Raw genomic sequence first — 24,472 nt, 5'->3', positions numbered from 1 at the left:
TATGAGATGATGTACCAGCTGGGAAGCGGCTCCTTCGCAGAAGTACGGAAATGCATGGATGGTGATACTGGAGAGTCTGTGGCGGTGAAACGACCCCTGGATCATTCCAATTGTGACATGGAGGTAGGTGGACGCTTGTTGAGTTTACTGCTGTCATTTTGTTAGTTTAGTCAAACTACTGATTTTATAATTAGAAGTGTATAAACAGATCCCCTTTAGGTTAATGTCAGTCACTGACTCAATGATAGTTTGCATTGCATGTGTGTGTATTGAGAACGCTAACGGTAATAGTACACGCATTAACATGAACAGGGTAATAGTACATGCATTAACACTAACACAATAATAGTACATGCATTAACACTAACACAATAATAGTACATGCATTAATACTAACATGTAATAGTACATGCAGTAACACTAGCACGGTAATAGAACAAGCATTAGCAACGATGTATGTTTGCATTAGCAGCACAATAATAGAGTCACAGATTAATTGTCTGTCAGGAACTAAGCACATCTAATTTTCATGTTTTTCCAAGGTTGATATTTTGGAAGAGTTGATGGCTGTGAAGGCGGACCAGCGGAACATTGTGAAATATTATGGCTGGCTCAACTTCACGATTGGAAAGGCACCGGTGTTAGAGGTGCTGGACAAGAACCTCGGGGTCTTTATGTCTGAAAATAGAAAGCCAATGGCTCCCAGTGACGTCAGAGCCATAATTGAACAGGTAAGTTCCATACGATGGAGAGCAGCAACCTCACACTGACGGTTCTAACCTGAAAGAAACTCAAACACATTCCTCCCTGTGGTCTGCAGATGGCCGAAGCATTGTGGGTACTCGAGGAACAGAGAATAATCCACACGAACATCAAGCCAGATAAGATCATGCTGGTAGACCGAGAGAGACCCTTCCGTGTCAAGCTGATAGACTTTGGCTTGGCAATGCGCGAGTCTGAAGGAGAGCATGGCATGACGATTCAAACTCGTTGTTTCAGGTAAAGTCTATTCAATTATGATTAAAATACTGTGTAAATGGGTAGATTCCAGATTTATCACAAAGAAACAGGTGTGGACCTCCTGTCCATACATGCTTGTTGTTTAACTTTGGATTTGTACCTTTTCAATATTTATGCGTGACGTACACATTGCTTTTTTTTCTACATTTAGGGCTCCAGAAGTGTTTATCGGCATTAAACCTACAGTGGCCGTTGATATGTGGTCCCTGGGCTGTGTGATGGCCTGCATGCTCTTGGGTGAACCGCTGTTTCGTGGGAGCTCAGATAGAGCCGTGGTAAGTTATCTGTAGGTAATCAGCCTTCTTGTTTGTTGTTCAGTCAGGTCAGCTTTCTGAAGAGTCCCCGGTCCAGCACCGGACGGGCTTGTCCCTACTTAATTATAGCTGCTGGAAACAAAAGCTTTATCGAGCTGCTAAGATCACACCACATTTCAGTGTCTTGAAATATTGCTTTTTCTGACTTTGTGAAAGTCCTCAACTTCACTTCTAATAAATACCAATCTGAAATGATGTGGGGAAAGGGCAGTTCAGTGGACGGAACTGGAAATGCTGTAAAAATGACGGATCTGTATTTTATCTCCAGGTTGCACAAATGGTTAAGTTACTGGGAACTCCACGTTCCTGGTTTCTTAACAGGGGGATTCATGCACAGGAATATTTCAAGATTGAAGACAACATGCAGGAACATAAGGTACGCCTTCAAATGTCTCAACTCCAATGAACATAACGTGCAAAACATTTTCTGACTGTCATGTAAACACAAACACTTTCCTTCAGAAAGCATTTCCTCCTAAAGTTCTTCATCTTCTTCTTCTTCTTCAGATGCTTGAGGAGGATCCCAGGCCAGGTCTTTATCCCACAGGTCAGGAGCTGAATTGTCTGGATGATCTGAATAAAGTAAGGGATAAAAGTTCCTTGTTTTTTTAAATGATGAACGATGATGTTCTTATGGATCATAAGAATGAGTGACTGATGGTGGCTTTAACCGTTTCTTCCTGAACTAGGTGAACCTGGAGGAAGACAATGAAAACGAAAGGAGTGACAGGAACCTGTGCACTGATGTGCTGAAGAGGATGTTGGTGATGGACCCTGTGATGAGAATTATACCAGAGATGGTCATTTCTACTTTCATCATGCCGACTCTTCAGCAGAAGGCCCTGCATGAAGAAGACCCTGCATGCATCACAAAGGCTTCCATCGACGAGGACCAAGGCACTAATGGTGAGAAACAGTCACTTCTACTCCTGAATGACAGCTGAGCATTTGGAGGATGGTGGGAGTTCTAATGTGCTTTTCATTTGCAGAGACCCAGGGAACATCCATGGAGGAGAAGAGTTTCAGAATGGGGGAAGTTTTAAAAGCCTGTGTGACCATGGATCAGCCTGTTACCCCTCAGATGGACCCCAGTGACATCATCTCCCAACGAGAGTCCAGCAGTCCATCTCCTGTAAGGTCAACAGCAGGTGTGACCCTGGTGCAGCCCGCTCCACCTGAGAGTAGATTCAGTTCGGTGGACGAGGAGAGACAAGACAGGTGAGAAGATTTTCTCTGGTTATGGCAACCATCATCATCACCTTTGAGTGAGGTTTATCAGGTTCTTTCAGATGATAACAGGAATACTTTTCTATCTGTGTTTAGTTTGCAAACCGTCAAACACAAGATGCCAGAATGTTCAGGCATCACAAAGGCTTCCATCCACGAGGACCAAGTCACTAATGGTGAGAAACAGTCACTTCTACTCCTGAATGACAGCTGAGCATTTGGAGGATGGTGGGAGTTCTAATGACCTTTTTGTTTGCAGAGACCCAGGGAACATCCATGGAGGAGGATAAGAAGAAGAAGAAGAAGAAGAAGAAGAAGTGGAAGAAGATGTTCTCACATTTCTTCCGCAGAATGAAGAGCATATTAATACCCTGTGTGACCATGGAGCAGCCTGTTTCTCCTCAGATGGACCCCAGTGACATCTCCCAACGAGAGCCCTGCAGTCCATCTCCTGTAAGGTTACCACCAGGTGTGACCCTGGTGCAGCCTGCTCCACCTGAGAGTCGTTTCAGTTCGGTGGATGAGGAGACATAAAACAAAGGCTTTGTGACCGGGATCCGGGAACGTGGTTCCTCCAGCTCGCTGAATGAAACCTGAGCATTTGGAGGACAGCTCAGGGGATTGTGGGTCACCGTCTGCCTGACTTGGACTCAGTTTACAGCTCCCGAGTCCAGAGGAGGGCCAGAGAGGGGGACCGGAGGGTGTGTTCCAACTATAGAGGGACCACACTCCTCAGCCTCCCCAGTAAGGTCTATTCAGGGGTACTGGAGAGGAGGATCCGCTGGATAGTCTAACCTCAGATCCATGAGGAGCAATGCGGTTTTTGTCCTGGCCGTGGAACTGTGGACCAGCTCTACACCCTCGGCGGGGTCCTTGAGGGTGCATCGGAGTTTGCCCAACCAGTCCACATGTGTTTTGTGGATTTGGAGAAGGCATTCGACCGTGTCCCTCGGGGAGTCCTGTGGGGGGTGCTCCGGGAGTATGGGGTGTCGGACCCCCTGATACGGGGTGTCCGCTCCCTATATGACCGGTGCCAGAGCTTGGTCCGCGTTGCCGGCAATAAGTCGGACCTATTTCCAGTGCGGGTTGGACTCCGTCAGGGCTGCCCCTCTGTTCGTAACTTTTATGGACAGAATTTCTAGGTGCAGCCAGGGCGTTGAGGGGGTTCGGTTTGGTGACCTCAGGATTGGATCGCTGCTTTTTGCAGACGACGTGATCCTGTTGGCTTCATCAGGCCGTGCCCTCCAGCTCTCACTGGATCGGTTCGCAGCCGCATGTGAAGCGGCCGGGATGAGAATCAGCACCTCCAAATCCGAGGCCATGGTTCTCAGCCGGAAAAGGGTGGAGTGTACCCTCCGGGTCGGGGAGGAGATCCTGCCCCAAGTGGAGGAGTTCAAGTACCTCGGGGTCTTGTTCACGAGTGAGGGAAGGATGGAGCGAGAGATCGACAGACGGATCGGTGCAGCGTCTGCAGTGATGCGGACTCTGCACAGATCCGTCATGGTGAAGAGAGAGCTGAGCCCAAAGGTGAAGCTCTCGATTTACCGGTCGATCTTCGTTCTCCTACCCTCACCTATGGTCACGAGCTTTGGATAGTGACCGAAAGAACAAGGTCGCAGGTACAAGCGGCTGAAATGAGCTTCCTCCGTAGGGGGGCGGGGCTCTACCTTAGAGATAGGGTGAGAAGCTCAGTTTTAAAAGCCTGGGTGACCATGGATCAGCCTGTTACCCCTCAGATGGACCCCAGTGACATCATCTCCCAACCAGATGTGAGGATAGTGTGTTTGTGAAGCAAGACACCCCCACACTCTTACATATCATTATTGTTATTGTATATTACTGAAGTATTGTTACTAACATTAAAGCCTTTTACTCTGGACTTACTATTGTTAGTCTTCATGGTATGGGTTTGGGGTAAAATGTTGTACTCGAGATATCGACATGCAGGCAATATACATTGACGGTGTATTACCGACATCCGCCACAGCAGGGAGTGTGCTGCGTGGTGAGCACGTCTGACAGCACTGATAGCAGCAACCTACGGGCACGCATAGAGATGCTAGAATGTGGCGCAGGAGGACACCGGCGCATGTAAATATGTTGTCTGTATGTATTTTACAATAAATTCATTCCAAAACACACTGAGTCATTCTTCAAGTGTGCAACACAGAGTCCAGGAGTCCATCTCCTGTAAGGTCAACACCAGGTGTGACCCTGGTGCAGCCCGCTCCACCTGAGAGTAGATTCAGTACGGTGGACGAGGAGAGACAAGACAGGTGAGAAGATTTGGAGGAAGACAATGAAAATGAAAGGAGTGACAGGAACCTGTGCACTGATGTGCTGAAGAGGATGTTGGTGATGGACCCTGTGATGAGGATTATACCGGAGATGGTCATCTCTACTTTCATTATGCCGACTGATAAACCACACCAAAACTACTGCAGATCATCCAAATCGAAGACGCCAGAGTCTTCAGCAGAAGACCCTGAATGCATGACAAAGGCTTCCATCGACGAGGACCAAGGCACTAATGGTGAGAAACAGTCACTTCTACTCCTGAATGACAGCTGAGCATTTGGAGGATGGTGGGAGTTCTAATGACCTTTTCGTTTGCAGAGACCAAAAGGAAACCGGGAATAAATTTATTCCTGCTAGAAGCAGCTCAAGAGGATTCTCAGTCCGTTCTGGAATCATCAGGCAGCAGCAGTTCTGACTGGGGATGGGAGACCTGCTGTTTAAATTAGTTTTTATATATTTTTTTTACCTGTTGAAACAACACAAGATTAGAAAAAATAATAATTGATAGTCCCATTCTTTGTGGAATGTTTATTTCCATGGTTTCTCAAGAGTTTGTATAAAATAAAAGACTTCTAGTCAAATCTGTCCCCTACCTTGTTAAAACTTTGTTAATAATTAGTGTGAGTAATCATTAAACATGATCAGTGTATTTACATATATGAATATCATTAATGATATTAATGATATACAAGTGGAGGAGTTCAAGTACCTCGGGGTCTTGTTCACGAGTGAGGGAAGGATGGAGCGGGAGATCGACAGACGGATCGGTGCACACAGAATGCACATGATTTGGTATTAAATTAGTTTTGACAACAACGCTAGACCACTATGCGCCTATAGAGTCTGACCCCGGTAGCATCATCCAGTAAACTAGCTAGACATTTACGGTAATAAACATTTGATATATTGTATGTTTAACATTAGCAGCTAATTTTACAGAATGCACATGATTTGGTATTAAATTAGTTTTAACAACAACGCTAGACCACTATGCGCCTATAGAGTCTGACCCCGGTAGCATCATCCAGTAAACTAGCTAGACATTTACGGTAATAAACATTTGATATATTGTATGTTTAACATTAGCAGCTAATTTTACAGAATGCACATGATTTGGTATTAAATTAGTTTTGACAACAACGCTAGACCACTATGCGCCTATAGAGTCTGACCCCAGCAGCATCATCCAGTAAACTAGCTAGACATTTACGGTAATAAACATTTGATATATTGTATGTTTAACATTAGTAGCTAATTTTACAGAATGCACATGATTTGGTATTAAATTAGTTTTGACAACAACGATAGACCACTATGCGCCTATAGAGTCTGACCCCGCTAGCATCATCCAGTAAACTAGCTAGACATTTGTCAGAGTTATTGTTTTATTTTCATTGTCTCATTGTAGAGTTTTTAAGATGGAGGAAGCCACGGGGGTTTCTCTAGGAAAAATTCCTTTTGTCTCTAGTTTCATCGAAGGGGGTAGGGATCTACGTAAATACCTGGGAAACACCTACGTTCACCGTGTTAATAAAAGGGCTGAGGGGTCTCTTGGTCGCAGCCGCTGGGCGAGCAAGGTCCTCCTTACCGGCAAAGTATCGAAGCTTGTCTGCCCGATTCATTTTGTGTGCGTTTAATTATTTCTTACACAGTGTGTCAGGGAAAAACCCCGACATAAGTTGGTCCTTCGAAGTGCCGGCGCTCAATATAACCGACGTCTTCGAGCCGCGGTGAGGAAGCTGAACGTGCACGCGCTCCGACGGAGCGAATCTAACGTCCAGTGGAGCAACTTCTTCACTGGCCAGCCTTCCTCTTCCGGTTCGCCGATGGGTGGTTTGACGAGGCCGAACAGCGATCCTGCGCACATTTTAAAGAAGGTAAGACAAACTTGTGTTAAAGTACTGCGGTTGCTTTAACCCGCGCTGGTCGTGCGAATTAGGTTACGCGCGTGCGGGTTCACGTGTATGAGATTTCGCCGTGCTGGGCGCGCATGAATGGTTGCGCGCGTGCGGGTTCACGCGTATGGGTTTCCCGAAGGAATCATTATGACAATGTTTACCTTAAAAATAAGTGAAGATCTTTAGAACTAGTCTGGCCAGAGGGAGATAACGGAAATGATTTTGTGAATCAGATGGTAAGATGTGAAACTCTTCATCACTAACATGCTGAACATCCTTCCTGTCTCTACTCTTCATCACTAACATGCTGAACATCCTTCCTGTCTCTACTCTTCATCACTAACATGCTGAACATCCTTCCTGTCTCTACTCTTCATCACTAACATGCTGAACATCCTTCCTGTCTCTACTCTTCATCACTCTAACATGCTGAACATCCTTCCTGTCTCTACTCTTCATCACTAACATGCTGAACATCCTTCCTGTCTCTACTCTTCATCACTCTAACATGCTGAACATCCTTCCTGTCTCTACTCTTCATCACTCTAACATGCTGGACATCCTTCCTGTCTCTACTTTTCATCACTCTAACATGCTGAACATCCTTCCTGTCTCTACTCTTCATCACTCTAACATGCTGAACATCCTTCCTGTCTCTACTCTTCATCACTAACATGCTGAACATCCTTCCTGTCTCTACTCTTCATCACTCTAACATGCTGGACATCCTTCCTGTCTCTACTCTTCATCACTAACATGCTGAACATCCTTCCTGTCTCTACTCTTCATCACTCTAACATGCTGAACATCCTTCCTGTCTCTACTCTTCATCACTCTAACACGCTGAACATCCTTCCTGTCTCTACTCGTCATCACTCTAACATGCTGAACATCCTTCCTGTCTCTACTCTTCATCACTAACATGCTGGACATCCTTCCTGTCTCTACTCTTCATCACTCTAACATGCTGGACATCCTTCCTGTCTCTACTCTTCATCACTAACATGCTGAACATCCTTCCTGTCTCTACTCTTCATCACTCTAACATGCTGAACATCCTTCCTGTCTCTACTCTTCATCACTCTAACATGCTGAACATCCTTCCTGTCTCTATTCTTCATCACTCTAACATGCTGGACATCCTTCCTGTCTCTACTCTTCATCACTCTAACATGCTGAACATCCTTCCTGTCTCTACTCTTCATCACTCTAACATGCTGAACATCCTTCCTGTCTCTACTCTTCATCACTCTAACATGCTGGACATCCTTCCTGTCTCTCCTCTTCATCACTAACATGCTGAACATCCTTCCTGTCTCTACTCTTCATCACTCTAACATGCTGAACATCCTTCCTGTCTCTACTCTTCATCACTCTAACATGCTGAACATCCTTCCTGTCTCTACTCTTCATCACTCTAACATGCTGAACATCCTTCCTGTCTCTACTCTTCATCACTCTAACATGCTGAACATCCTTCCTGTCTCTACTCTTCATCACTAACATGCTGAACATCCTTCCTGTCTCTACTCTTCATCACTCTAACATGCTGAACATCCTTCCTGTCTCTACTCTTCATCACTCTAACATGCTGAACATCCTTCCTGTCTCTACTCTTCATCACTCTAACATGCTGAACATCCTTCCTGTCTCTGTCTCTCTGTCTGGTCAGCCTGTACTGATCATTCTCTCCCTCTTTACGATCTTGTTGATTATTGCCCAAGATAAAAAAAAAATATCTTCAAGAAACGTTTGCTTCAAGGAATTTAAATGAAATTAAGTTTTCGGAGTTTGTATTCTAAATTTTTACGCCAATAGTTTCACTTTTACAGCAAATGAATATCAGCTTCAAATATTGGTGATTGGCCTCCTTGACTGCTGTCGGTATGGACACCAGTTCTTTCACGGGCGTGATCATTGTTAGACATGGTGATTCTTTATCACAAGAAAGGATGTCAGATCTCAACCTTTAATGGTGAGACTTCCAAAACGCTCACTGGACATTGTGTTTAAATGCGGATTGTGGATTGGGTTGGAGCGCTAGCATTGCTTTAGGAGCATAATGGTCTGTTCAAGCTTGTCCTGCAGGATTGGACGCGTTGCTCCTGTATGACCAGACGATACCCTACGGTTGGCCAGTCTCTGTAGGGTATCACTGTTCTCATGGAGCATGTCTGGTGATGTCCCTGTGCCCTCTGGTCGCTGTCAGATTGAGCCAGAAAGTTGAAAAGATTGTGTTCTTGTTGAAAACCCATTTAACAGGGTGGTTTTCTGTATCGTTATGACACAATCCTGAGTATCTCCAATGTACGGTGGCCATTTTAGGACATTTCACATTCTGCTTGTCTGTGATGGTCATCATACAGTTGGGGTTAGAATAATGTATCATTTCCAAAGTCAAATTAACAGGTGCACATGTGCCTTGTCTGTTCAGGTCTTGTCCTTGAATAGTTAATGATCAAAAAAATGGACTTGAGATTATAGTAGCTCTGCTTGCATATAACCTGGCAGTGCTGAATCAATTCTGAAGCCGACAGGAAAATAACCATACAGCCGTATTACCCTCTGTGAGCTACTCTTAAGTGTCCCTATAACACTCATTTGCTTCTCCATACTACAAATTCCTGTCAGCCCTCCTTGAAATTATTGACACAAAGGCCCGGTTACAGGATCAGCAAACACAAAGAGCTTCACCGTTGTGAAAGATTTTACTGTCCAATCCGAGCCAGGGGGGAGATAAAGGTCGTGCTAGTGTTACAGAAGCAGCCATGTTGTGTCCAGCCAGTCTGCAACAAACGGATGCTGGAATTGTTCGGTGGTGAAATAAGAGGCTTCTTCTCCACTGGATATTGTGTGCAGTTTCATAAGCAAATATTTGACATTAAATTGTATCAAAAGCTTTACATTTGCTTAGCAGTCTTAATAAGTTAAGGAAAAACCTGGATGTGTGAGATGTATGACATTGGTTTTCTTTATATCCCATCAGGTCCAGTAAAACCATGAATCTCTGCTCCAAATGTTTTGCGGGTAAGTCTCTGTCTCATCCACCAGCCTGTCCAAATGTGACAGGTTTACAGCATCCCGGTCCTCTGTCAGGTTCAGATGGACTTCTGGACTTCTTTAAATGATCATAATTGATCATTGAAAATAAATCTTATTTCAGTTATGTTTTGTCACATCATTAATGCCAAATATTTCCCGGTTCTCTTAAAGTGATCCCTGACTGTTTCGACAAATCAGTTCAAAAGTACAAGAATTTACCTTTTACTATGTAAATACATAGACAAAAATATGTAATAATTTCTTATAAGATATAAAATCCATTCTGTTTGGGGGTCGCCAATGTTGTTTTCTTTGCTAGGCATTCTGGGTGTGATGTCAAATAGTTGCAGCACCCAGCTCACTGCTATTGATTAGCATGGCAGTGATCTGTTAGCAGCGATCAGCTCCTCCGTTCAGCCTTCAGAGTCTGAACCACAGCGTCAGCAAAGACATGAGGACAGTGAGGAAGAAGCCAGAGATCAAAATGGAGATGAAAATCGACGGGAGAACTCTAGATTTTACATAGTTCTTGTAATTTTATATCTCACTATTTCAACAAGCCAGATATCGCTTTGGGCTTCGTCTTGGAAAATTTGAAAACATTTTATAGTTACATTTCGCTGATCACTTAATAATGAAAACAATTGTTATCCTTAAAACCTTAACTTGGCAAATGACATTAAAAGCATGGGAGAATATTGGCAGCTAGTTGGTGGATTTGGTTGACAAGTTTCTGTCTTGTTCACAGCCAGGCGATCAGTTGGTATTGATGGTGTTGAATTGCTTCGATGTGTTCACCCCGTGGAACAGCAGTGCTTGAGGTGTGGTTGACACGCATTCACTGCCTTGAATGGTTGACCAGTAAAATCTGCATGTATTTGTTAATGGAAAGGCCTGCATTTTTGTATGCTTATGACATAGTACAGTACATCTCTGATGTCACTGATCACACATAAATAGGAAACAGTTCCACCTGTTTCATTTGAAGCTTCTGTTTGGCATCTAGAGCTACTCTCACAGAGACTGCTAGGTGTGCCAACTGATTCCAGTCAGGAATGCTAACAATGCTAAAAGGTAATGCTAGGAACGTTGCAGAAAACTCAAATTTCATAATTATTTTTTCACCATTGAGCAGAAAATAGTGAGTTCGACCAGGCATGGACAAACTATGGCCCAGGGGCCATATGTGGCCCATTAAGTTTTTTAATCCGGCCTGGCGAATTTGAAGAAATTATATTGATAAACCTTGTTAATGTTTTATTTTCCCTGCATTTCTCACGTTTTCCGACTAGATGGTGCACTGTATATACATTGACCTTTATTGAGGTGTGGCATATTACACCGCACTTGTGCTTTACTCTTTGACCCCGCTGCCCTTCTGTAAAGATGAGCGGACCTAAGAAAAGGAAAGTGGACAGAGAATGTTGTGTTTAATAAGTGGACACCTGATCGAGATAAATCCCTATCATGTTATTAATTACCAAACACACCGGTAATGAAATCAGGCTTGACACCAGTTACTTTTCTCTAGCGGCCACACGGACCGTCTTGGCCCTCTGGCATCGTGTTCTCCCCCCGACTTCCTGTTTCGAGGCCTTTATTGACAAAGTTCAAGCTTCGCCCCTTGACTAGTGACATCATAATAACATTGCTGTCCACCAGATGGGGCTGTTCCTTCCAATAACAGTTAAGAGCGGATGGAAATATTAAATTATTCTATCAACACCTAAATATTTTTTTCACAGATCAACTGCTGTCCACCTGATATGCCGATAGGCTATTAAAGAATACAATGGCTACAATAGCCCCAAAGCATGCTAACAATGCTAGCGAGCAGTCAACGAAAAAAGAGCGGGAGGCTACTGCTCAGAGGTTGGCAGTTGACATCAACAAAGCCAGCCACAGATCCAGGTTAACATACCAACACCTCAGATCCATCCTGAGTATCTCCACAACCAAACTCACTCCAGACTTTGATGCGCTGGCTAAAAAGCGAGACCAACAAAACTATTCCCACTAAAACTGAAAAAATGCATTTCAAAAATAATTAGTTCAATAAGCCGTACATCTTGCTTATAATTTCTGTTAAGTGGTGCACATAAATGGTGCGCAGGTGCACATACCTTCTCAAAAATAAAAAATGCACACCAGATCAAATATAACGTGCTCTGTTCTGCCCTGCATTATTTTTGGGGGTTCATGCACTGGTGGCAGACTATGCAGTGTTGATGCTCCAATCACAATTTTGTTGCTGTTCTGAGACGATGACAATAAATCTTGAATCTTGAATCACCGCTTACGAAACGAACCAGGGTTCAATTGAAAACAAGCTGATCAATCAGAGATTGCAGACTCTCGCCTCCAAGTGCCCTATCTCGCAATGTTAAAGAATCCTTTGTCTGTTTGTCTGTCCGAGCGCATAACTCAGTTTTACAAACACAGGATATGGTGTTATCACCCAAAGTGCACTGGACTCTGCATGGCAGGGGCATCCTCATCCCTGAGCCAAACTTGTCTGACTGCATACCGGAATGGGACTGGATGTTACAATCCTTTTTTACCTTGATAAATGGGTAGGGATTATAGTCATCACAGGGCAGGATAGAAGGGGCTAAGGGTTTCATTGGGGTCATCAGGTGGGCACCCTCCATCATAGGTGTTTCACTGAACAGGCCCACGACACCTCAAGAGGGTTCAGCAGCAACACCTGGCGTCCCGGGTGTGCCCCCCTCTGCCTTACCCCCTTCTATACCCCCTGATGTTGTCTCTGTCATTTTGGGGCCCAGCTGTTGTCTCTTCTCCTGATCCAGAGCCACTGGCTTGCTCGTTCAGCAGCACTGGACAGGGCTCTGATGATTTGCCGTTGGGCCTGGCCCCGGATTCCCATGCCCCTGAGGAGACTAGTAGCAGTCCTGCCTACAAAGCCTCTGCAGCCCACTTCTACAGGGAGGACTGTGGTCTTCCAGCCCCGTTGTTCAGCATCCGCTGCCAGCTCAGCATACCGAAGCTTCTTCCGCTCAAAGGCCTCGCCTATATTATCCTCCCATGGCACTGTGAGCTCTATGATGTAAACACTTCGAATTGAGGTAGACCACAACACAAGATCTGGCCTGAGGTTGGTCGTGGCGATCTCCACTGGAAAGCAGAGTCTCTGCTCCAGATCAACAAGGAGCTTCCAGTCCCGTGCTGCTCCCATCTGTCCTACCTCTGATTTTGGAATACATCTTTTTTGTTGTTTTTCCCCTTCACGGACAAAATGTCCTGATGATGTAAGATGGGAGGAAAGGGGGGGCAGGGCATTGACGACCATTCTTCTATTCTCCAGTGCAGCTGCCAGACACTTCAGGACTTGATTGTGCCGCCAGGTGTAACGGCCTTGTGTAAGGCTTGTCTTGCAGCCAACTAGAATGTGCTTCAAGTTTGCTGGAGATGGACAGAGGGGGCATGTAGGATCTTCTCCGTACCATTGGTTGAGGTTCTGTGGTGATGGTAGCACATCATATGTCGCTCGCAGGATAAAGCTGGTTCGATAAGCTTCCATGTCCCACATCTCTCTCCAAGAGAGCTTGCGCTTCTCGACATCTTCCCAACGCATCCATTGACCTTGCTTTCCTTGTGAGACAGCCTTTGCACACCTTGCAGCCTGCTCCTCTCGGCGAACCTCCTCGACCACCAGCCCACGTCGCTGAGCTGGAGATGCCTTGCACCAGGATGGTTTACCCTCCTCTAGGCCAATGCCTCCTCTTCCCATTTGCACGTGGCCGACAATATCCCGGTGCTTAAGGGCTGATTTAGCCTGGTGTATAGCTACAGTTGGAGTCCACTTCCTCCCAGTTGCAATTGCAGGAGCGGTTTGAGCTACACAGGGGTCTCGAGAATCTGTCAGCATCATCTCCAGCCTGACTTTGCTGCTCTTGTATTCCTCTGTGAGGCTACATAGAGGAAGCTCCAGGATGCCTCTACCATACAGTGCTATGTTGGTAAGGCACCTGGGAAGCCCAAGCCATTTCCTGGCAAAAGAGCTGATGACCCTCTCCAGCTTCTCAACCTTCGAGCACGGTACCTCATAAATGGTCAGAGGCCACATCAGCCGAGGTATGAGACCAAACTGAAGACACCAAAGCTTCAGCCTGCCAGGGAGCATGGTCCTGTCAATGCTCTGAAGACCGCTGATGGCATCCCGTCTAAGCTGCTCCACTTGAACCATATCCTTAAGGGTTGCATCGTACCAACGCCCGAGGCTCTTGATTGGCTTCTCTAACACAGTTGGTATGGGCTCCTCGCCGATGTTAAAGCGCTGGTCTGATAGCTTCCCTTTCACCACAGATAAGCTCCTGGACTTGCTCGGTTTAAACCTCATCCGGGCCCATTCGATGTTCTCCTGCAACTTCTTCAGCAGCCGTCTTGTGCATGGAATGGTTGAGGTTAGAGTGGTCATATCATCCATGTATGCCCTAATGGGAGGGAGGCGCAAGCCTGGTTTTAGCCGCTCTCCTCCCACCACCCATCGAGATGCACGGATAATGACTTCCATGGCCATGGTGAAGACAAGTGGGGAAATGGTGCATCCTGCCATGATGCCCACCTCCAGATGCTGCCAAGCCGTGGTGTACTCTGCTGTTGACAGGCATATCTGCACATCTCGGAAGTAGGCCCTGACGAGGGCAGTGATAGCATCTGGAACTTGAAAATAGCTAAATGCCGACCATAAGATGTTGTGTGGAACCGAGCCAAAGGCATTGGCCAAATCAAGGAAAACAACATGGAGGTCTCTTCCATCCCTTTTTGCAGCCTGGACTTGGTGCCATATCATGCTCAGGTGCTCCATGCACCCGGGAAAGCCTGGCATCCCCGCTTTCTGCACAGATGTGTCAATGAAGTTGTTCACTTCCAGATAGTTAGTCAGCCTGTGAGCCACTACACTGAAGAAGATTTTACCCTCTACATTCAGGAGACTGATTTGGCGGAACTGGCTAATATCAGTAGAGTCCTTTTCCTTTGGGATCAGGATGCTCCCTGCCCTTCGCCAGGCTGTTGGTATCGTCTGCTTCAGCCATACCAGCCTCATCAGTCGCCATAGGAAACGCAGGACATCTGGTGCATACTTATAGAGTTTGTATGGCACCCCGTTGATCCCGGGGGAGGATGCTGCTCTTGCTCGGCGTACAGTTCTTTCTACTTCACTCCACTTGGGAGGGCTGACGTCTAGCTGATGTTTTGGAGGATGTAACGGTGGCATGTCATGTGGTAGTGAGACCTGTTCATGTCGGCGGCTGTCGGAGTATATTTGTGATAGGTGGGCTTCGAGGTCTTCCCTTGTTGTTTGGAGATTTCCATTTTTCTCCTTCGTGAACAGACCCTTTACAAACTTGAAAGGGTCTTTGAAGAAGTTAGCTCTTGCCCATTCCTTCTTTCTACGCCTCTTTCTCAGGTTTTCAGCTCTTCTCAGTACTGATAGCCGGTTCTTAATTTCTGCCTGCAGCACGTTTATGCCCTCCTTCTCTTCCTCTGTGGTTTTCCTCCACTGTTTCTTCAGCTGCCTTCTTTCTTTGACCAGTTGAATTATTTCCTGCTGTCTCCTGGATTGAATAGGGATGGATGGTGTTTTCTTCCTTTTGCTTGCAGCGCCGAAGCGTTCAGCTCCATAGTTGTAAATGAGCTCTCCCATTCTATCCAGTTTCTTCACTGCATTTCCACGAAGCTGCTCCAACAGCAATATGAGGTCTGTGTTGACTGTTTCCCATACCTTTTTGTCACAGGATTTTGGCCAGTTAATGGGTGACTTCCGCTCCTGGGTCTTCGTTTCTGTTGCATGATGTTGTATGCTAGGCTCATGGTACTCTGCTGTGCTTGATTCCTCCTCCTCTTGGACAGGGGGATTGATGTCCTGCGGACTATGGTTTACGTCCTGCCGCTGAACTTCACTTGACTGACTCGACTTGCTTCTTAAGAAGTAGTGGTCGATGCGAGATCCCTGCACCACTTTCTTCAAACATTTTTTCCTGCCTTGATGTATCTTTAGGCCTGCAGCAGATGTAACCTTCGCCCAGCCACAAATGCAACTCTGGAGCGTTTTTCCTGGAGTTGATGTTGTTTTCTCAGGTAAAGTGCTGATCATCATGTTCATTGTCGAGTTCGTTCCAGGGTCAATTACCGTGTGGTCTGCCATTGAATCATCTTCCGCCCCCGCTCTCGCAGATTCTAGGGGTATTTTCTCATTTAGATTTTTCGTAGCCAATATTGGGTGGGATATGTGCACTACAGTGCCATACCCCTCCCACCACAGGGAGCTAGCCTGTGGCAGGCCCGGCGGGGTCTTTCCCTCCTGTCTGCAGTCTTTCCAAGCTGTCACAAGGTCTTTCCCTAGTTGCCAGCTGATCTTTCCCAGCAGTCACTGGTTTATCCAGATGATCAGTTTTACAAACACAGGATATGGTGTTATCACCCAAAGTGCACTGGACTCTGCATGGCAGGGGCATCCTCATCCCTGAGCCAAACTTGTCTGACTGCATACCGGAATGGGACTGGATGTTACAATCCTTTTTTACCTTGATAAATGGGTAGGGATTATAGTCATCACAGGGCAGGATAGAAGGGGCTAAGGGTTTCATTGGGGTCATCAGGTGGGCACCCTCCATCATAGGTGTTTCACTGAACAGGCCCACGACACCTCAAGAGGGTTCAGCAGCAACACCTGGCGTCCCGGGTGTGCCCCCCTCTGCCTTACCCCCTTCTATACCCCCTGATGTTGTCTCTGTCATTTTGGGGCCCAGCTGTTGTCTCTTCTCCTGATCCAGAGCCACTGGCTTGCTCGTTCAGCAGCACTGGACAGGGCTCTGATGATTTGCCGTTGGGCCTGGCCCCGGATTCCCATGCCCCTGAGGAGACTAGTAGCAGTCCTGCCTACAAAGCCTCTGCAGCCCACTTCTACAGGGAGGACTGTGGTCTTCCAGCCCCGTTGTTCAGCATCCGCTGCCAGCTCAGCATACCGAAGCTTCTTCCGCTCAAAGGCCTCGCCTATATTATCCTCCCATGGCACTGTGAGCTCTATGATGTAAACACTTCGAATTGAGGTAGACCACAACACAAGATCTGGCCTGAGGTTGGTCGTGGCGATCTCCACTGGAAAGCAGAGTCTCTGCTCCAGATCAACAAGGAGCTTCCAGTCCCGTGCTGCTCCCATCTGTCCTACCTCTGATTTTGGAATACATCTTTTTTGTTGTTTTTCCCCTTCACGGACAAAATGTCCTGATGATGTAAGATGGGAGGAAAGGGGGGGCAGGGCATTGACGACCATTCTTCTATTCTCCAGTGCAGCTGCCAGACACTTCAGGACTTGATTGTGCCGCCAGGTGTAACGGCCTTGTGTAAGGCTTGTCTTGCAGCCAACTAGAATGTGCTTCAAGTTTGCTGGAGATGGACAGAGGGGGCATGTAGGATCTTCTCCGTACCATTGGTTGAGGTTCTGTGGTGATGGTAGCACATCATATGTCGCTCGCAGGATAAAGCTGGTTCGATAAGCTTCCATGTCCCACATCTCTCTCCAAGAGAGCTTGCGCTTCTCGACATCTTCCCAACGCATCCATTGACCTTGCTTTCCTTGTGAGACAGCCTTTGCACACCTTGCAGCCTGCTCCTCTCGGCGAACCTCCTCGACCACCAGCCCACGTCGCTGAGCTGGAGATGCCTTGCACCAGGATGGTTTACCCTCCTCTAGGCCAATGCCTCCTCTTCCCATTTGCACGTGGCCGACAATATCCCGGTGCTTAAGGGCTGATTTAGCCTGGTGTATAGCTACAGTTGGAGTCCACTTCCTCCCAGTTGCAATTGCAGGAGCGGTTTGAGCTACACAGGGGTCTCGAGAATCTGTCAGCATCATCTCCAGCCTGACTTTGCTGCTCTTGTATTCCTCTGTGAGGCTACATAGAGGAAGCTCCAGGATGCCTCTACCATACAGTGCTATGTTGGTAAGGCACCTGGGAAGCCCAAGCCATTTCCTGGCAAAAGAGCTGATGACCCTCTCCAGCTTCTCAACCTTCGAGCACGGTACCTCATAAATGGTCAGAGGCCACATCAGCCGAGGTATGAGACCAAACTGAAGACACCAAAGCTTCAGCCTGCCAGGGAGCATGGTCCTGTCAATGCTCTGAAGACCGCTGATGGCATCCCGTCTAAGCTGCTCCACTTGAACCATATCCTTAAGGGTTGCATCGTACCAACGCCCGAGGCTCTTGATTGGCTTCTCTAACACAGTTGGTATGGGCTCCTCGCCGATGTTAAAGCGCTGGTCTGATAGCTTCCCTTTCACCACAGATAAGCTCCTGGACTTGCTCGGTTTAAACCTCATCCGGGCCCATTCGATGTTCTCCTGCAACTTCTTCAGCAGCCGTCTTGTGCATGGAATGGTTGAGGTTAGAGTGGTCATATCATCCATGTATGCCCTAATGGGAGGGAGGCGCAAGCCTGGTTTTAGCCGCTCTCCTCCCACCACCCATCGAGATGCACGGATAATGACTTCCATGGCCATGGTGAAGACAAGTGGGGAAATGGTGCATCCTGCCATGATGCCCACCTCCAGATGCTGCCAAGCCGTGGTGTACTCTGCTGTTGACAGGCATATCTGCACATCTCGGAAGTAGGCCCTGACGAGGGCAGTGATAGCATCTGGAACTTGAAAATAGCTAAATGCCGACCATAAGATGTTGTGTGGAACCGAGCCAAAGGCATTGGCCAAATCAAGGAAAACAACATGGAGGTCTCTTCCATCCCTTTTTGCAGCCTGGACTTGGTGCCATATCATGCTCAGGTGCTCCATGCACCCGGGAAAGCCTGGCATCCCCGCTTTCTGCACAGATGTGTCAATGAAGTTGTTCACTTCCAGATAGTTAGTCAGCCTGTGAGCCACTACACTGAAGAAGATTTTACCCTCTACATTCAGGAGACTGATTTGGCGGAACTGGCTAATATCAGTAGAGTCCTTTTCCTTTGGGATCAGGATGCTCCCTGCCCTTCGCCAGGCTGTTGGTATCGTCTGCTTCAGCCATACCAGCCTCATCAGTCGCCATAGGAAACGCAGGACATCTGGTGCATACTTATAGAGTTTGTATGGCACCCCGTTGATCCCGGGGGAGGATGCTGCTCTTGCTCGGCGTACAGTTCTTTCTACTTCACTCCACTTGGGAGGGCTGACGTCTAGCTGATGTTTTGGAGGATGTAACGGTGGCATGTCATGTGGTAGTGAGACCTGTTCATGTCGGCGGCTGTCGGAGTATATTTGTGATAGGTGGGCTTCGAGGTCTTCCCTTGTTGTTTGGAGATTTCCATTTTTCTCCTTCGTGAACAGACCCTTTACAAACTTGAAAGGGTCTTTGAAGAAGTTAGCTCTTGCCCATTCCTTCTTTCTTCTTTCAAAAACTAGTAACCCAATCGACTTCAATTTTTTACACAAGCAAGGTTCTGTCCGTGGCTCGGTCCTCCCCGAGAATGGCGTTGATCTGGATCTGGATCCAGATCTGGATCTGGATCCAGATTCTAGAATTATTTTTACATCAGGAATTGTGCCTGTGCTGTAAACTGCCACTTTAAGAGGGAGGGACACGAATGGCATGATGGGAAAAAGAGTCCAGAAGGTGTCTTGTAGTACGTTCCAGAGCAGCAAGCTAGAGCAGGTTTGGCCCCTCTGATCCGGAAGCCCTGTTTACTGTCTCACACGATCCAATAGTCTTTTGGAGGCGGGGTCTGCAGTCTCTGTCTTTCTAGTTATAATATGGTTTATGCTTGGCTGTGCATTTTTTCCCAGGGTTGTCAGGTCTGGATCAGTCTCAACTGAAGGCCCATTGGTAAAGATGCACAGTACTGTCATTTTAAAGGCAGAGTATTCTAAAAGAATCTGGCACACAAGCAGCTGTGGACTGACACCAGTAATGATGTCAATGATGTACTGGAAGGTACTTGAATGTAATTACCACTTTTAGTCTCGCTATGTCACATAAATGACCAGCTCTGATTGGGGAGCACGGTGGCGGAGTGGTTCGTGCTGTCACCTCACAACAAGAAGGTACCAGGTTTGAATCATGTCCGTGCTGAGTTTGTCTGTTCATGGGTTTCCTCCGAGTTCTCCCGTTTCCTCCCACCACCAAAAACATGCGTTTTATGTAAATTGCCCATAGTGTATCAGTGTGTGTGTGGGTGGTTGTCTGTCTGAGCGTGGCCCCACGTTGCGCTGGCGACACATTCAGGGTGTACCCAGCCTACTCCCGTGACCCGCAAAGCAGAAGAAAACGAGTGAATGCCAGAAACATGCAATACTGTAAAACTATAAAGTCCTAAGTTTGAAATGACAGTAACATTGATTTGGAGGCATACTGCCCAGCCATGGTAGAGACCTAGAGATTAGAGGCATGCATTCCAACAATTAATACTGTTTAATATAAACATGAAATGTTTCCAACTATTCTAGCAGGATGGGTTGAGGGAGCACTGCAGCCCTGTCGGTGAGTATGGCAGAAAGGCCTGGCCTCAGTTCAGCCTCACAGACGGCGCGAATGCTCGGAATAGACTCGATGCACACGAGTATAGAGGCTGAGCGCAAGTGGGTTAGTCTGCATGTGGAGGAAAAGCTCAAATCTGGGTTGCCCTCCCTTGCGTCCCCTGGAGGGTATAAAACAGTGGATCAATACCAACCAGTGTCCTACAGAGAGGTTCCAAGTGCAGCACAATAGTCTGAGGCGATCGGGTCTTTTACCAAATCATTTTTCAGCTGGCAAAGTTGAGGGAATATTTAAAAATTAATCACTTGGGTGCATTTATTATTTGAAAATCTTGACGGAGGTGAAATCAAGTCATGACAATTTAAAGGTACCCAAGCAGACAAAAAAAGAGTCCAAATGCAAAGATGTGTATATATGTATTTCTTTTTGGCACAACTATGAGGGTAAGTTGCAACCAGGACGTTTAGGCCATATGGAGTGACTTGAATGATTGATCTGAACGGTTTCATTTGATGAATCGGATCATTACTTAAGCTCTTATTCAAAATTTGCCTAATGCATGTGTGCAAGTTAAGTTGGTTCCATACTAAGTGTTCCATGTGTTTGTATTGAGTACCTATATCATGTGATTGGGTTCATGGACACCTCTGCTCTACACAGAACGTTTGTTTTGAGTTTCTGTGTTTGTTCTCTTCGTGTATCTCTCCATTTCCTGTCCTGAACACGCATTTCTTCCTACTTCATTATTTTCTGTCATTGACCACAGACATCCAGAAGAAGCAGCCAGGGGAGGACTGCACCTCCACGCCAATCCAGATCACTGGGAGTAGCCAATCGCCAGTTTTCAGTAGCGAGACGAGCAGTAGCCTAGCGCCACCCTCGAGCTCCGAGCAGCCGTTAACCGAAGAGCCTTCGCCCATCTTTCCCAACACAAGGGAAGGTAAGGTTGTCCAACCGGCGACCTCCACGTCAAGAAAAAAGAAACATGTTGAAGATTGGAAGGATGTTCTTTGTCTTTAAATGTAGTGGTGAAGTACAGAGGGGGATAGAGAGCCAGGTGCCAAAGTACCGACAGCACAGTCTCTAAAACGTTCAACAATGCCATCAAGGAACCATGGGTGCATTGCAGAATTCAGGAAGTAATTTCATACTGCAATACTCCGATGGTTGGTGAGCAGCCACAACAAATAGAATCACCATACACAAGGTACACATGGTTCAACTGGCACTCAATGCCCGAGTGAAATCAGCTGCTGGTTCAGACTGGAAAGCCCGGTTTGTTGCTAGAGCAGGGGTGGGCAAACTTTTTGACGTGCGGGCCACATTGGGTTTGAAATTTTGACAGAGGGGCCGGGCCAGGAGCATTTGGATGAGTGTTTAGATATACTAAAGCGCTGCGTGTCGTGTGCAAACCTCATAGCACAGTAAACACACACAGATAAATGTACAACCCGATTTACTAACAGTGTGTACGAAGAACTGCGTCTTTCAAATGTGCAAAATAGCCCTAATCCAGGTAGTACGTTTGTCTCAATGAATATGCAAGATGCAGCATTTACACATATTTTGGCACAACGGTGTGAGGAGAAATGTAAATAGATTAAAATAGCAATGACATTGTGATCTGTCAAACCTGGTGATTGCATCTGTTTTTAATAAATTTTACTTGAACACGTAAATAAAGCAACATTTATTGAAAAAAGATGATCACTTTCAACATTCAAAACATATCAAAACACGAAATACTAAATCTCAATCATTTCTGCTGCACTCATTGTTGTTCCACTGCTGTGCATAAATGCGCACTTCATTAGAAGAACGGGATTTATTGATCATGACGCTGGACGTCTGCTCACACACGTAGGTCGAGCCAAACAGCAGCATATTCTGTGCCGTCCTCCGGAGGTTTGGAAACGTTGCTTCGTTAAGTGAGACATAAAAGTCATTCAGGTTAAGAGACTTGAACTTATCCTGCAGATCCTGCGGTGCGGTTTCAAGGTCTTGTGACGGGACGGGACACCAGCTGAAGTGATGCGTCAATTTTCTTTAAATCAGAGAAGCGACGGCAGGACTCTGTGCAGGAGCCACCCGCAACGGCTTCTTGGCATATCAGACATGCAGCCGTAGATCGGATTTCGGTGAAAAGAAATCTTGTTGTGCGCTCTTTATTAAACACTCGGCCCTCACCGTCCACTTTGCTTTTCTTCGGTCCGCTCATTTCTACAGACGGGGTCAGAGAGTAATGGGGAAAAAGAAACTAATGCAGAGTAATTCGCTACACTCCACCGCGGTTGTCAGTGCGCCATCTGCTGGTGAAACACGGGTATTGCAGGGACAAAATGAAAGTTATGATTTTGAATTTTTTGGTAATTGGACAAGTTCGGCGGGCCGTATTGAAAAGCATAACGGGCCGTATACGGCCCGCGGGCCGTGGTTTGCCCATGTCTGTGCTAGAGTGTGGGCTCGTAGTCTGTTTGACTTCTACAACTGTTGCTTTATACAAGCAGCTGCCAGGCTTCTCTACATGGGCAGGGGAAGTCAGTCATCGAACAAGCATCTAGAGAGTTATCTCATGATGCTTTCAGTCTAATGGCGTCCTCACTGGTGGATTGCAATGATTGTTTGGCTCCTGAGTCATTGTTTCTACAGCGAAAAAGGACAAGCCTCAAGTTCCATTCAGTAAAAGTCTAAGACTCCTGATGTATGTGAAGTCACCCATTTTGGCTGAGCGGTTTAACTTGGAAGTTGTCTTCCATGTTCATTGAGACTCATCTTTACAAATCCTGTCTTGCATCTCTTTATTCTCCACCTGCAGGCGTGTCGTCCACAGAAACGGCCCAAGGCACACTCTGCACCCCCACAAAACGCCCCCGAGAATCGGGTACGCTCGTTCTCCTGTTCCGGCCCGTAGCTCTATATCCTGCCCCACTTGAAGCGCTAACTTTCAACCCTGCTGATTATTTTCAGCATCGGGCTCTGAGAGCGAGGAAACGCCAGAGAAACGGCCACGAACGGACGACAAGGAGGGCGGCGGCGAGGAGGCCCGCGGGCTGCCGAAGCAGAAGAACCGCCGGCGCTGCTACCGCTGCCAAACCAAGTTAGAGCTGGTGCAGCAGGAACTGGGCTCCTGCCGCTGTGGTGAGGCTTTGTCATCGTCAAATACGGCACTGACCTCCATCTTCACGAGACCGCTGCAGTTCTTTTCTTCAGCATAATTCACTTTTGGCTTCGTTCATTGCTTAATCTTCAACTTGAATATGAAACGTATCGCAAAAGGTTCTGCGAGACCGGTAAGAAAATGTTTTCCATGCTGTGTTTGGCCAGGTGATGGCCAAACGGTTTCTCTGTAGGAAGTGGGAATCCATCAAACCATTTTCTGTTTCCACCCAGGCTACGTGTTCTGCATGCTTCACCGTCTGCCCGAGCAGCACGACTGTCTGTTCGACCATCTGGGCCGTGGTCGCGAGGAGGCCATCCTCAAGATGGTGAAGCTGGACCGCAAGGTGGGCCGCTCGTGCCAGCGCATCGGAGAGGAGTGCTCCTGATTGGCCAGCCATCCTGATAGAGATGAGGCACTTACAAAGAGGAAGAGGTTGTGGAAGGAGAGCTTGAGGAATGACAAATGGGGTGATGGGGGGGGGGGGGGGGGTGGTGGAAGTAGAGGAAGAGGAGAGGAAGCCTGATCGTAACATCCTTCATCTGACCTGACAATTCTGGACCTGAGCTCGACGTCGCCCTGATAATGTCCTGTTCGGACTCGCTTCTGCTCGAGGCTGATCGGGGGCCCAGAGAGGGGCCGCTAGTTGTTGTGCGGGGGCCGCGTTCAGTATCAGCATGTTCACACACACAGCCTTAACCCAACCTCCAGTCGTCAGAGGGACACCACGAAGATGAACCCAGCTAATCGTACGTCACGCACAGCTCTGCTGTTCCTCGCCACGGGTCCCTCCCCTGCGCTCGTCTTCTCTTCAGTACAGGAAGTCCTGGAAGAGAAACTGTTGTAGTATTTGGTAGGATTGTCCTCCAACAAGGGTTTTTTTTTGTTTTGGACGTTTTCCCAGTTCTTGGTCACGGGTGAGGTTTCTGTCTATCCCACGACCACTCCTCAGGTCATCATCGCGGGGTTGGAGTATCAAACCTAGAACCCCGCCTCCTGTTTTTCCTTCACCAACATTTAGGTCCC

General features: G+C 47.0%; 1 protein-coding gene across 1 annotated transcript; it reads left to right on the top strand.

Moving 5' to 3' along the window:
* Window positions 1-3,851: 3,851 nt before the first annotated feature.
* LOC137913723 (AN1-type zinc finger protein 3-like) lies at window positions 3,852-23,876 on the top strand. Its single transcript, XM_068757355.1, has 6 exons — window positions 3,852-3,981; window positions 21,056-21,229; window positions 22,744-22,746; window positions 23,105-23,170; window positions 23,257-23,427; window positions 23,680-23,876. The coding sequence occupies exons 1-6, from the start codon at window positions 3,852-3,854 to the stop codon at window positions 23,832-23,834; spliced, it is 699 nt and encodes a 232-aa protein (XP_068613456.1). The 3' UTR covers window positions 23,835-23,876.
* Window positions 23,877-24,472: the final 596 nt, after the last annotated feature.

This window comes from Brachionichthys hirsutus, unplaced genomic scaffold, assembly GCF_040956055.1.
Source record: "Brachionichthys hirsutus isolate HB-005 unplaced genomic scaffold, CSIRO-AGI_Bhir_v1 contig_389, whole genome shotgun sequence".
Lineage (NCBI taxonomy): Eukaryota > Metazoa > Chordata > Actinopteri > Lophiiformes > Brachionichthyidae > Brachionichthys > Brachionichthys hirsutus.
Note: the sequence above shows the minus strand (reverse complement) of the source record. Positions and strands in the feature narration are given on the sequence as shown.

Excerpts from the sequence above, each read along its gene's own strand:
- LOC137913723 (XM_068757355.1), top strand. The coding sequence starts at position 3,852 with ATGAGAATCAGCACCTCCAAATCCGAGGCCATGGTTCTCAGCCGGAAA. Across the intron at positions 23,171-23,256 it reads AAAACGCCCCCGAGAATCGG|CATCGGGCTCTGAGAGCGAG; the intron begins GTACGCTCGTTC and ends GATTATTTTCAG. Across the intron at positions 23,428-23,679 it reads ACTGGGCTCCTGCCGCTGTG|GCTACGTGTTCTGCATGCTT; the intron begins GTGAGGCTTTGT and ends GTTTCCACCCAG.